General features: G+C 52.9%; 1 protein-coding gene across 1 annotated transcript; it reads right to left on the reverse strand.

Annotated features, from left to right (window-relative positions):
• Positions 1-1,306: 1,306 nt before the first annotated feature.
• Positions 1,307-9,274, reverse strand: ATP6V1G1 (ATPase H+ transporting V1 subunit G1). The gene is made up of 3 exons (XM_040322967.1): positions 9,086-9,274; positions 3,782-3,882; positions 1,307-1,882 (listed from the first exon to the last, which is right to left on the reverse strand). The coding sequence occupies exons 1-3, from the start codon at positions 9,165-9,167 to the stop codon at positions 1,709-1,711; spliced, it is 357 nt and encodes a 118-aa protein (XP_040178901.1). The 5' UTR covers positions 9,168-9,274; the 3' UTR covers positions 1,307-1,708.
• Positions 9,275-14,692: the final 5,418 nt, after the last annotated feature.

Below are 14,692 nucleotides of genomic sequence, written 5' to 3' on the forward strand. Positions count from 1 at the left end.
ATTCTTTACAGTGAGATATGGGGTCAATAAGTCCACACATCTCACCTCTAGGTTGGGAAGCCTGAAATAATAATAATAAAAAAAAACGATTCTGGCTTCGATCGTAGCGGTGAGTCGGTAGAAGCACCAGAGGGCGGCGGGGGATGTCCCCTCTCACCTCCCGTAAGAAGGATCAAGGGGCGGAACAGCCGATATGTTCATTCTTATGGTGTAGGGAATCGCCGACTGAAAAAGCTGATATCTGAATGATGCCTGTAGTAGAGTATGGCAGGGTATGGCAGAGTATGGCAGGGTATGGCAGGGTATGGCAGGGTATGGCAGGGTATGGCAGGGTATGGCAGGGTATGGCAGGGTATGGCAGGGTATGGCAGAGTATGGCAGGGTATGGCAGGGTATTGCAGAGTATGGCAGGGTATTGCAGAGTATGGCAGGGTATTGCAGAGTATGGCAGGGTATTGCAGAGTATGGCAGGGTATTGCAGAGTATGGCAGGGTATTGCAGAGTATGGCAGGGTATTGCAGAGTATGGCAGGGTATGGCAGGGTATGGCAGGGTATGGCAGGGTATGGCAGGGTATGGCAGAGTATGGCAGGGATGACTAAGCATGGAGGGATGGATGGCTGGATCTGTGACTGCAATTGTCACAGAGCAGCATTGTGGGCACTACACACATCCAGCCCACAGCGCTATTGCCACCGATCGCTCCCCCTCTCCTCTCACAATGTACGATCGATACACAGATGGGAGAGGAACCGGTGTCAAGTCATGACGCCGGTTTGTTTACAAGTGATCGCTCCTTTATGCAGGAAAAAGACCTGGCCAGTTTTTGCGATTCAGCACTGCACAAAATTCGGAAAAAAAAATTTATTCGAAAATTTGGGATTTCGAAAATATAAAATAAAAAACGAATTCCACAATTTTGAAAATTCTGAATTTGAAAATGAAGAATTCGTAAATTCGAAATTGAAAAAAAATTGGAAAATCGAAAATGAAAAATTTAGAAAAATAAACATTTCGGAAGTCCAAAAATTCGGAAATAAAAAAAATTGTCAATACGAAAATTCGGAATTTCCGTTAAAAAACGAATTAGAAACTAAACGAATTGCACAGGTCTAGTGAAAACTGATGTTTGAGCCTTACCCTGACCTCGGTGTATAAAAACAAACTTGTCGTCACCTTGAACATGACTGGTTCCTAGGAAACCGATAAGCTTCTTTTTCATGGTGATCCAAAAACGGCTACCTGGTCAGAGAAGATGTGATCACGAACCAAATAACAAAAGCTGCAAAAAAACACGACACTGGTCATGAAGGAAAAAGAAAAATGGTTTTATTTCTAGAAGGAATGCATGGAAAAAACAAACTAAGAACCAGTAGTAGGGATTCTGACTAATACTCGCCCCTTCCTCCAAACTACAAACACAAGACGACTCCCCAACCCCTCCTCCTCCTCGTCCCACCAATTCCCACCGGCTACTTCCCTTTTCATTGACCCAACCTCATGTAAAGCTTAACCCTCCGTGTACGGCTTTGGTAAAATATTAATCTAACTGGCACCCACAAAGGGCCCCCTCCGCTAGAATAATAAATTGCATAGACTACACCGGGGCGGTGCTAGATTCAGGAAAACGGCTCATCACGGGCCGCAATAAATAACAAAACAGCAATAAAGGGGGCGGGAACAAGCCATCGGCGCACACGGGTTCCTCGCTAGCCGTTGATGCGATAGTTGACGTGGATTTCGGGTTTTATGTCGCACACAAGAGACAGCAGTTGCTCCAATACAAGTTCTTGATTCTGCGTGTAGTTTTCTTGGATAACGGCCATTTTTACCGTCGTCTCCTTCTCCACCTCTTCCGAGCAGCTTCCATGGGAGCCCAAAGCCTAAAAACACACAGAAACGCTCAGATAAACCCATCATTCATTCGTTCATTAACCTCTTGACACGGGCCTCACATATGCGCAGCACCACAGAAGTGGGCTTTAAAGGTTTGTTTTTTTATTTTCTAAATAGGTTCCTTTAACCACTTAACCCCCGGACCATATTGCTGGTCAAAGACCAGAGCACTTTTTGCGAATCGGGACAATTGCGTGGTCGTGCGACGTGGCTCCCAAACAAAATTGGCGTCCTTTTTTCCCCACATAGAGATTTCTTTTGGTGGTATTTGATCACCTCTGCGGTTTTTATTTTTTGCGCTATAAACAAAAATAGAGCGCCAATTTTGAAAAAAATTCAATATTTTTTACTTTTTTCTATAATAAATATCCCCCAAAAATATATAAAACATTATTTTTTTTCCTCAGTTTAGGCCGATACGTATTCTTCTACCTATTTTTGGCAAAAAAAAAAAAATTCGCAATAAGCGTTTATCGATTGGTTTACGCAAAATTTATAGCGTTTAAAAAAATAAAAAAAGATAGTTTTATTGCATTTTTAGAATTTTTTTTTTTTTTTTTTTTTACTACTAATGGCGGCAATCAGCGATTTTTCTCATGACTGACATTATGGCGGACACTTCAGACAATTTTGACACATTTTTGGGACCATTGTCATTTTCACAGCAAAAAAATGCATTGTTTACTGTGAAAAATGACAATTTCAGTTTGGGAGTTAACCACAAGGGGGGGCTGAAGGGGTTATGTGTGACCTCATTTGTGTTTCTAACTGTAGGGGGGTGTGATGACACAGCGAGGATCGGGATCTGTGTGTGTAAACGCACAGATCCCTGCTCTCTCAGGGGACAAAGGACTGATCGTGTGTTCATACAATGTATGAACAGCGATCTGTTATTTCCCCTAGTCAGTCCCACCCCCCCTTCAGGTTAGAACAGAGAGGGAACACAGTTAACCCCTTGATCGCCCCCTAGTTTTAACCCAATGACCCGATGCTCTCAGCGTGAAGAGAGAAAAAAAGCCGATCACCGGCTTATGTGCAAGGGACAATTCTGCCTTACTGTGCAATCCCCACCAAGTGCCACCTATCAATGCCCACCAAGTGCCACCTATCAATGCCCACAAGTGCCACCTATCAATGCCCACAAGTGCCACCTATCAATGCCCACAAGTGCCACCTATCAATGCCCACAAGTGCCACCTATCAATGCCCACAAGTGCCACCTATCAATGCCCACAAGTGCCACCTATCAATGCCCACAAGTGCCACCTATCAATGCCCACAAGTGCCACCTATCAATGCCCACAAGTGCCACCTATCAATGCCCACAAGTGCCACCTATCAATGCCCACAAGTGCCACCTATCAATGCCCACAAGTGCCACCTATCAATGCCCACAAGTGCCACCTATCAATGCCCACAAGTGCCACCTATCAATGCCCACAAGTGCCACCTATCAATGCCCACAAGTGCCACCTATCAATGCCCACAAGTGCCACCTATCAATGCCCACAAGTGCCACCTATCAATGCCCACAAGTGCCACCCACCAGTGCAGCCCATCGGTGCCGCCTCATTAGTGTACTTCAATGAAGTAGAAAAATTATCTGTTTGCAAAAAAAAATAACAAAATATAAAAAATATATTTTTTTTTTCTTAAAACATAAAAACGGCAGAGGTGATCAAATATTATTTGATTGGGTACAGCGTTGTATGAACGCGCAATTGTCATTCAAATTTCATCAGCGCTGAAAATTGGTCTGGGCAGGAGGGGGTTTAAGTGCCCAGTATGAAAGTGGTTAAGGTCACTTTGTTTTTACCAAAATATTGCGTTGGCGCTAACCAGTAATTTGGATGGCTGAACTCTATGGAATCCCACCAAATACATACAGCTGCCTCCTTGGCCTTGAAGTCTTTCTCCCGCTGCAGCCGGTATTGCTCAATCTCAGCCTGGGCCTCCTCCTTCGCCTGTTTCAGACGTTTGTTCTTCCCTGGATTAGAAAAAAAAGTGCAGCCATGTGAATCTCAGGTCCTCGCTGGTCACTTTATATAAAAGCGACATTATAATAGACAGTGATGTCATAGAGCAGTGGAATTCCAAGCACAGCACTAAACTATAGGTTTACTGGCACCACTGCAAGGAGTCGCGCCGCCCCCCCGTCCCTGGCGCCACTGCAAGGAGTCGCGCCGCCCCCCCCCCGTCCCTGGCGCCACTGCAAGGAGTCGAGCCGCCCCCCCGTCCCTGCAAGGAGTCGCGCCGCCCCCCCCGTCCCTGGCGCCACTGCAAGGAGTCTCGCCTCCCCCCCCGTCCCTGGCACCACTGCAAGGAGTCGCGCCGCCCCCCCCCGTCCCTGGCGCCACTGCAAGGAGTCGCGCCGCCCCCCGTCCCTGGCGCCACGGCAAGGAGTCGCGCCGCCCCCCCGTCCCTGGCGCCACTGCAAGGAGTCGCGCCGCCCCCCCCCCCGTCCCTGGCGCCACTGCAAGGAGTCGAGCCGCCCCCCCCGTCCCTGCAAGGAGTTGCGCCGCCCCCCCGTCCCTGGCGCCACTGCAAGGAGTCGCGCCGCCCCCCCCGTCCCTGGCGCCACTGCAAGGAGTCGCGCCGCCCCCCCCCCCGTCCCTGGCGCCACTGCAAGGAGTCTCGCCTCCCCCCCCCCGTCCCTGGCACCACTGCAAGGAGTCGCGCCGCCCCCCCCGTCCCTGGCGCCACTGCAAGGAGTCGCGCCGCCCCCCCCCCGTCCCTGGCGCCACTGCAAGGAGTCGCGCCGCCCCCCGTCCCTGGCGCCACGGCAAGGAGTCGCGCCGCCCCCCCCCGTCCCTGGCGCCACTGCAAGGAGTCTCGCCTCCCCCCCCGTCCCTGGCACCACTGCAAGGAGTCGCGCCGCCCCCCCCGTCCCTGGCGCCACGGCAAGGAGTCGCGCCGCCCCCCCCGTCCCTGGCGCCACGGCAAGGAGTCGCGCCGCCCCCCGTCCCTGGCGCCACGGCAAGGAGTCGCGCCGCCCCCCGTCCCTGGCGCCACGGCAAGGAGTCGCGCCGCCCCCCCCGGCGCCACTGCAAGGAGTCGCGCCGCCCCCCCGGCGCCACTGCAAGGAGTCGCGCCGCCCCCCCCGTCCCTGGCGCCACTGCAAGGAGTCGCGCCGCCCCCCCCGTCCCTGGCGCCACTGCAAGGAGTCGCGTCGCCCCCCCGTCCCTGGCGCCACTGCAAGGAGTCGCGTCGCCCCCCCCGTCCCTGGCGCCACTGCAAGGAGTCGCGTCGCCCCCCCCGTCCCTGGCGCCACTGCAAGGAGTCGCGCCGCCCCCCGTCCCTGGCGCCACTGCAAGGAGTCGCGCCGCCCCCCCGTCCCTGGCGCCACTGCAGGGACTCGCGCCCCCCCCCGTCCCTGGGGCCACTGCAGGGACTCGCGCCCCCCCCGTCCCTGGCGCCACTGCAGGGACTCGCGCCCCCCCCCGTCCCTGGCGCCACTGCAGGGACTCGCGCCCCCCCCCGTCCCTGGCGCCACTGCAGGGACTCGCGCCCCCCCCGTCCCTGGCGCCACTGCAGGGACTCGCGCCCCCCCCCGTCCCTGGCGCCACTGCAGGGACTCGCGCCCCCCCCGTCCCTGTCGCCACTGCAGGGACTCGCGCCCCCCCCCCGTCCCTGTCGCCCCTGCAGGGACTCGCGCCCCCCCCCCGTCCCTGTCGCCACTGCAGGGACTCGCGCCCCCCCCGTCCCTGTCGCCACTGCAGGGACTCGCGCCCCCCCGTCCCTGTCGCCACTGCAGGGACTCGCGCCCTCCCCCGTCCCTGTCGCCACTGCAGGGACTCGCGCCCCCCCCGTCCCTGTCGCCACAACAAGGACTCGCGCCCCCATCCCTGGCGCCAGCCCAACCAGGGGCCGGATCAAGCCTAGCAGTCCACAGTTTGGACACCACTGGACAAGATGGAAGCTGTACTGATGCATCAGGAAATGAGTGTGTCGCTTGCCTGCCGTGTGGAAGATTTGTGTCAACACAAGGCTGACTGTACAGAACTACAATTACATTGGCAGTTAAAGCACCAAACCCCGCAGAGTGCCTGAAATGTCAGGTGGCTCTTGGCCTCCAGTAATAATGGGGGTTTGGGTGGGAAGGGGATAATAATGCTCCTATGCTGGACTTGTGCAGGATTGTATCATAAAGATGCGCCCCCCCCCCCCAATGTGTAGAACTGACAGGTCTAGGAAATGAGTGGGGAACCTGTGTACATGTGTGGAGATCACACACAATTTATATCCAATGACAGTTCAACACCAAATCACACATTTCCTTGGGCTCCTCCCATCCCTATTGTACAGTGTGGGAGGCGGCTTCAGGGACAGTGTGCAGAAAATACACAAGTGTCCAGACATGTAAGTCATCTGTGAATAGAATAATGGAGGAGGACTGAAGAGACGTAACAATCAGAGCGCTCAGTATATGAAATGTATTGGATGGAAAAAGAGGAACAGATGAAACCCCATGACTGATTTCATAATACTCCGCAAATTAGAGGAAGAGAGAGAAGGAGAAGAGCGACCAGTCAGGTGACGGAGGATTACAGAAATAAAGCTGCTTTGTTTGGTCTGTGAGCTCCAGGAGCCTGTAGTGGGACTCACACCTCAAACACATGGAAATTCCATGACCGTCCCCCAGAGAGCGCCATTAGTCTCCCACCACCTCTCTCCCCCCCACAGAGCCTCCCCAGCCTCTCCCTCCCCCCTCCGGCAGAGCCTCCACAGCCTCTCCCCCCCGCACAGAGCCCCCTCCAGCCTCTCTCTCTCCCCCCCCGCACAGAGCCCCCCCCAGCCTCTCTCCCCCCCCCCCCCCGCACAGAGCCCCCTCCAGCCTCTCTCTCTCTCCCCCCCGCACAGAGCCCCCTCCAGCCTCTCTCTCTCCCCCCCCCCGCACAGAGCCCCCGCCAGCCTCTCTCTCTCCCCCCCCGCACAGAGCCCCCTCCAGCCTCTCTCTCTCCCCCCCCCCCCCGCACAGAGCCCCCTCCAGCCTCTCTCTCTCCCCCCCCCCCGCACAGAGCCCCCTCCAGCCTCTCTCTCTCCCCCCCCCCCGCACAGAGCCCCCTCCAGCCTCTCTCTCTCCCCCCCCCGCACAGAGCCCCCTCCAGCCTCTCTCTCTCCCCCCCCCCCCACAGAGCCCCCCCCCGCCTCTCTCTCTCCCCCCCCCCGCACAGAGCCCCCCCCAGCCTCTCTCTCTCCCCCCCCGCACAGAGCCCCCTCCAGCCTCTCTCTCTCCCCCCCCCCCGCACAGAGCCCCCTCCAGCCTCTCTCTCTCCCCCCCCCCCGCACAGAGCCCCCTCCAGCCTCTCTCTCTCCCCCCCCCCGCACAGAGCCCCCTCCAGCCTCTCTCTCTCCCCCCCCCCGCACAGAGCCCCCCCCAGCCTCTCTCTCTCCCCCCCCCGCACAGAGCCCCCTCCAGCCTCTCTCTCTCCCCCCCCGCACAGAGCCCCCTCCAGCCTCTCTCTCCCCCCCCCCCGCACAGAGCCCCCTCCAGCCTCTCTCTCTCCCCCCCCGCACAGAGCCCCCTCCAGCCCCTCTCTCTCCCCCCCCGCACAGAGCCCCCTCCAGCCTCTCTCTCTCCCCCCCCGCACAGAGCCCCCTCCAGCCTCTCTCTCTCCCCCCCCCCGCACAGAGCCCCCTCCAGCCTCTCTCTCTCCCCCCCCGCACAGAGCCCCCTCCAGCCTCTCTCTCCCCCCCCCCGCACAGAGCCCCCTCCAGCCTCTCTCTCTCCCCCCCCGCACAGAGCCCCCTCCAGCCTCTCTCTCTCTCCCCCCCCGCACAGAGCCCCCTCCAGCCTCTCTCTCTCCCCCCCCGCACAGAGCCCCCTCCAGCCTCTCTCTCTCTCCCCCCCCGCACAGAGCCCCCTCCAGCCTCTCTCTCTCCCCCCCCGCACAGAGCCCCCTCCAGCCTCTCTCTCTCTCCCCCCCCGCACAGAGCCCCCTCCAGCCTCTCTCTCTCTCCCCCCCCGCACAGAGCCCCCTCCAGCCTCTCTCTCTCCCCCCCCCCAGAGCCCCCTCCAGCCTCTCTCCCCCCCCCCAGAGCCCCCTCCAGCCTCTCTCTCCCCCCCCCCCCCCCGCACAGAGCCCCCTCCAGCCTCTCTCTCCCCCCCCGCACAGAGCCCCCTCCAGCCTCTCTCTCTCCCCCCCCGCACAGAGCCCCCTCCAGCCTCTCTCTCTCCCCCCCCGCACAGAGCCCCCACCAGCCTCTCTCCCCCCCCCCCGCACAGAACCTCTTCCAGCCTCTCTCCCCCCGCACAGAACCTCTTCCAGCCTCTCTCCCCCCGCACAGAACCTCTTCCAGCCTCTCTCCCCCCGCACAGAACCTCTTCCAGCCTCTCTCCCCCCGCACAGAGCCCCCTCCAGCCTCTCTCTCCCCCCGCACAGAGCCCCCTCCAGCCTCTCTCTCCCCCCGCACAGAGCCCCCTCCAGCCTCTCTCTCCCCCCGCACAGAGCCCCCTCCAGCCTCTCTCTCCCCCCGCACAGAGCCCCCTCCAGCCTCTCTCCCCCCGCACAGAACCTCTTCCAGCCTCTTTCCCCCCGCACAGAACCTCTTCCTGCCTCTCGCAGAGCCCAATCACACCTGTAGCACATCCACAGCCGTTAAACATTTCCTAAAACATCTCCCATATCGGACTATTAGAAAATAAAAATACTTTATGCCCAACTTCTCATCTCAGCAGAGTACAACTACAACTCCCAGCATGCCATGCTGCATCCGATTGCTGGAACTTCATTGCACAAGCCCACACCCTATTCTAGTCAGTGAGTGAAGCCGCACACACTGCTAATGTTTCCATTCAATCAACTTTATTGTTCAGTACATACAACTCTCACCAGATCCCCCCCCCCCCCAATACATTTCACCCTAAACCTTCATCATAGAGGAGAACTGGCCCTTTAAGGGTGCACCATATCAGAAGGGAGGGGTCTGTGGGGTAGGCTATTCTGATCAATAAAGTTGATTGAATGGTCATGTAAGCAGAGTGCGGCTCCACTCACTGACTTGTAGTCACAAAGCAGACAGACAAGTTCTGGGCTCCTGGAATGAAATAATAGTCTGAAGAAACTACAACTCCCAGAATTCCTCCCGAGCTACAGCCCGGCAAAGCATGCTGGGAGTTGTAGTCTTTACACGGCAAGTTAGAAGCAGAGCTGCCAATGAATCAACAAGTGACCGGAGAAGAGTCTCACGTTTCCGGGCTTCCGCCACCCTCTCGGCCGCCCTCTTCTCTGCCTGCAGCAGCTGCTGGATCCCCGCGGACTGGCTGGCCATGACTCGCCCTGGACACCTTCTTCTTCTTCTCCGGAGACTTCAGCCGATGATCGAGGTCAGATCAGATGACTGGGAACACGTCAATGAACAACCACGTGACCACGTCATGCTCGCCACGCCCTCTGGGCTGGTCCGAGTCACATGACTGACGCTGCCTGAGTCACGTGCTATAAAGTTCCCGGAAATATTGTGTTCTGTCTCTCTAAAAAAGTTTCCATCCAACCAACACAAATGATTTACATTCAATAAAACAAAATACAGTTTACCCGCCTGCCCACTAAGGCAAATATTTAAAGCGGTGGTTCACCCTCCATGACAACATTTTAGCATAAAATTCGGCATAGTAGCGCGAGCTACAGTATGCCTGTCTTTATTTTTTTAGCCCTGTACTCACTGTGCAATCGTAGAGACAAGATTCCGACTCCCCGCGGGGAATGGGCGTTCCTATGGAGAGGGAAGGTGATTGACGGCCGGCTCTGGCACGTCACGCTCCCCGAAGACAGCCGGAACAGGTCTCGGCTCTTCACGGCGCTATACAGCGCCTGCGCACAGACTATGCGCAGGCGCCGTGAAGCGCCAAGTCCTATTTCGACTATTTTTGGAGAAGCGTGACGTGCCAGAGCCGGCCGTCAATCACCTTCCCTCTCCATAGGAACGCCCATTCCCCGCGGGGAGTCGGAATCTTGTCTCTACGATTGCACAGTGAGTACGGGGCTAAAAAAATAAAGACAGGCATACTGTAGCTCGCGCTACTATGCCTCATTTTATGCTAGAGGAATTTTTTTTTTTTTTTTTTATTAATGGGGTGAACCCCCGCTTTAAAATGTTCACACAATTTACTCAGAACCTCAAACATTCTATATTTTCTATAAGCAGAGACCCTGGAGAATTTAAGTTTAAGTTGCACAATGTTTGTGTAATAGTTTATCAAAATTTCAGTAAAAAAAAAAATATCGGACACTTTATTAGGTACACCTGTTCTATTGCTTGCAACACAAATTGTTAATCAGCCAATCACATGGCAGCAACTCAATGAGGTAGATTCACGTAGGACTTACGCCGACGCATCTTCTTATACGCCGCGTAAGTCCACGGATGCGCCGTCGTATCTATGCGCCGCATTCTTTAAACCAGATACGCCTGAATTCTGGCTCCATCCGACCGACGTAAGTCTCCTACGTCGTCGTATATTGGGTGCATATTTACGCTGGCCGCTAGGGGCGCTTCCATTGATTTACGCGTCGAATATGTAAATGACCTAGATACGCCGATTCACGAACGTACTTGCGCCTGTCGCAGTAAGCTATGCCGTTTACGTAAGGCGTACGTCCGGCGTAAAGTTATCCCACCTAAAGCAGGAGTAAGTCATGTTAGGGTATGGACGTCGGACCAGCCGTCGGATTTTACGTAAGTCGTACGTGAATGCGGCTGGGCGTAGGTTACGTTCACGTCGTACGCATTGAGCCGTCGAATCTTAGGGAGTATATGCGACGTGATTCTGAGCATGCGTGCGCCGTTCGTTCGGCCATTCATTTCATGGGGTCACGGTTAATTTGAATACAACACGCCCACTAGATTCCACATTTGAATTAGGCGGGCTAACGCCGGCCCATTTACGCTACGCCGCCGTAACTTAGGGAGCAAGTGCTTTGTGAATAGTGCTCTTGCCTCGCAGAGTTATGTCGGCGTAGCGCATATGAGATGCGCTACGCCCGCTCAACGATACGCCGAGCTACCTGAATCTAGCTCAATGTATTTAGGTATCTAGACGTGGTGAAAGCGACTTGCTAAAGTTCAAACCGAGCATCAGAATGGGGAAGAAAGAAGACTTAAGTGACTTTGAACGTGGCATGGTTGTTGGTGCCAGACGGGCTGGTCTGAGTGTTTTAAAAACTGCTGATCTACTGGGATTTCCAAACACAACCGTCTCTCGGGTTTACAGTGACTGGTCCGAAAAAGAGAAAATATCCAGTGATCGGCGGTTGTGTGGAGGAAAACGCATTTTTGATGCATAGTTGCCAACATTGTGAAATAAATGATAGGGACACTTTTATTGTATGTAGGCGGAGTCTTATTATAATTAGGGACGGGGCATTCATTTGTGGGCATGACTTGTGGGGGAAGGGAAAATGGGCATTGTTTAAATGGAATATTGGGCGTGGCTTAAAGGGGGGGTGTGGTTCGAGTCTGAGAAGAACGAGGAATGGAGGGAGAGAAAGAGATATGGAGGGAAGGAGAGAGAAGGAAGGAAAGAAAGAGGGATGGAGGGACAGCAGGCCCAGTGCCTACACCACAATATAAATGTGTGTATGCCAGAAAGTTTAACAATCAGAAGATAAAGATACTCCAAACACCTGGTGTCAGCGCTTCAATCATCCCGGCACCAAGGTTGTTATGGTGTCAGGATGATTGAAGTGCATTATTTCTATTATTACATTGTAATATAAAATAAATAGTTCAACTCACCATAATGCCGAATCAGTGGAAGCTCAGAGTGTGTCACCTGCCACATCGCTTGCCACCAGGTGTCCCCAGCAGAGTGTCTCCTTACATCAGGTGCCCTCAGCGGAGTCCTTCCTTACATCAGGTGCCCCTAGTAGTGTCCTTCCTTACATCAGGTGTTCCCTGCAGAGTCCCTCCTTACATCAGGTGTCCCCATCGGAGTCCTTCCTTACATCAGGTGTCCCTAGTAGTGTCCTTCCTTACATCAGGTGTTCCCAGCGGAGTCCTTCCTTACATCAGGTGTCCCCTGCAGAGTCCTTCCTTACATCAGGTGTCCCCTGCAGAGTCCTTCCTTACATCAGGTGTCCCCTGCAGAGTCCTTCCTTACATCAGGTGTCCCCTGCAGAGTCCTTCCTTACATCAGGTGTTCCCAGCGGAGTCCTTCCTTACATCAGGTGTTCCCTGCAGAGTCCTTCCTTACATCAGGTGTTCCCAGCTGAGTCCTTCCTTACATCAGGTGTTCCCAGCGGAGTCCTTCCTTACATCAGGTGTCCCCAGTAGTGTCCCTCCTTACATCAGGTGTCCCCAGCAGAGTCCTTCCTTACATCAGGTGTCCCCAGCGGAGTCCTTCCTTACATCAGGTGTCCCCAGCGGAGTCCTTCCTTACATCAAGTGTCCCCAGCGGAGTCCTTCCTTACATCAGGTGTCCCCAGCAGAGTCCTTCCTTACATCAGGTGTCCTCAGCGGAGTGTCTCCTTACATCAGGTGTCCCCAGCAGAGTCCCTCCTTACATCAGGTGTCCCCAGCGGAGTCCTTCCTTACATTATACTGTATGTGTGTGTATACTGTGTGTGTGTGTATACTGTGTATGTATACTGTATGTGTGTATACTGTGTGTGTGTATATGTATACTGTGTGTATACTGTGTATGTGTATACTGTATGTGTGTATACTGTATGTGTGTGTATACTATGTATACTGTGTGTGTGTATATGTATACTGTGTGTATACTGTGTATGTGTATACTGTATGTGTGTATACTGTATGTGTGTGTATACTATGTATACTGTGTGTGTGTGTATATTGTGTGTGTGTGTGTATACTGTGTGTGTATACTATGTGTGTGTATACTGTGTGTATATTGTGTGTGTGTGTATACTGTGTGTGTATACTATGTGTGTGTATACTGTGTATGTATACTATATGTGTGTGTGTGTATACTGTATATGTGTGTGACTGTGTATACTGTGTATGTATACTGTATGTGTGGGTGTATACTATGTATACTGTGTGTGTATACTTAGTATACTGTATGTGTGTATACTGTATGTGTATACTGTGTATGTATACTGTATGTGTGTGTGTACTGTGTGTGTGTGTATACTATGTATACTGTATGTGTGTGTATACTGTATGTGTGTGTATACTGTGTGTATATTGTGTGTGTGTGTATACTGTGTGTGTATACTATGTGTGTGTATACTGTATATGTGTGTGACTGTGTATGTATACTGTATGTGTATACTGTGTGTGTGTGTATACTGTATATGTGTGTGACTGTGTATACTGTGTATGTATACTGTATGTGTGTGTATACTATGTATACTGTATGTGTGTGTGTATACTGTGTGTGTGTATACTGTATGTGTGTGTGACTGTGTATACTGTGTATGTATACTGTATGTGTGTGTGTATACTGTGTGGCCCCATAATCTATTGCCTGGGGGCCCCATAATCTCCTATTGCCCGGGGGCCCCATAATCTCCTATTGCCTGGGGGCCCCATAATCAGGGCCAGACTGGGAATAAAAAAACAGCCCTGGAATTTTTTTTTTATACCAGCCCCATAATATTATTATACCAGCCCAACAGCATAACGTCATTATTTTCTTGTTCATAAAAAGGGAAAACCATATATTTAAAAAAAAACATTTGAAGAGTGTATTATATATAGATAAGAGAAAATTCCAGTTAAAAGTGTAGAAATCATCAAGGGGGGCCCCCAGAGACTCTGTGAATGTGAGGGGCTCAGGGGGGGCTCTGATGACCAGAGACCACTTTTAACCACTTAAGGACCAGCCCATGTACATATACGTCCACAATATGGCACGTACAGGCACATGGGCGTATGGGTACGTCCTCGCCTATTAGCGGGTGGGGGGTCCGATCGGGACCCCCCCCGCTACATGCGGAGGTCGGGTCCGCTCGGGGAGCGATCCGGGACCACGGCGCGGCTATTTGTTTATAGCCGCTCCGTCGCGATCGCTCCCCGGAGCTGAAGAACGAGGAGAGCCGTGTGTAAACACGGCTTCCCCGTCCTTCACTATGGCGGCGCATCGATCGCGTCATTCCCTTTATAGGGAAGACACGATCGATGACGTCATTCCTACAGCCACACCCCCAAACAGTTGTAAACACATACTAGGTGCACCCTAACTCCTACAGCGCCCCCTGTGGTTAACTCCCAAACTGCAACTGTCATTTTCACAATAAAGAATGCAATTTAAATGCATTTTTTGCTGTGAAAATGACAATGGTCCCAAAAATGTGTCAAAATTGTCCGAAGTGTCCGCCATAATGTCGCAGTCACGAAAAAAAATTGCTGATCGCCGCCATTAGTAGTAAAAAAAAATAAAAAAATAAAAATGCAATAAAACTATCCCCTATTTTGTAAACACTATAAATTTTGCGCAAACCAATCGATAAACGCTTATTGCGATTTTTTTTACTAAAAATAGGTAGAAGAATACGTATCGGCCTAAACTGAGGAAAAAAAATGTTTTTATATATGTTTTTGGGGGATATTTATTACAGCAAAAAGTAAAAAATATTGCTTTTTTTTCAAAATTGTCGCTCTATTTTTGTTTATAGCGCAAAAACTAAAAACCGCAGATGTGATCAAATACCACCAAAAGAAAGCTCTATTTGTGGGGAAAAAAGGACGCCAATTTTGTTTGGGAGCCACGTCGCACGACCGCGCAATTGTCTGTTAAAGCGACGCAGTCCCGAACTGTAAAAACCCCTTGGGTCTTTAGGCTGCATATTGGTCCGGGGCTTAAGTGGTTAAGGGGGATCCTTTATATT

This window comes from Rana temporaria, chromosome 9 (assembly GCF_905171775.1).
Source record: "Rana temporaria chromosome 9, aRanTem1.1, whole genome shotgun sequence".
In the NCBI taxonomy this organism is placed as follows: domain Eukaryota; kingdom Metazoa; phylum Chordata; class Amphibia; order Anura; family Ranidae; genus Rana; species Rana temporaria.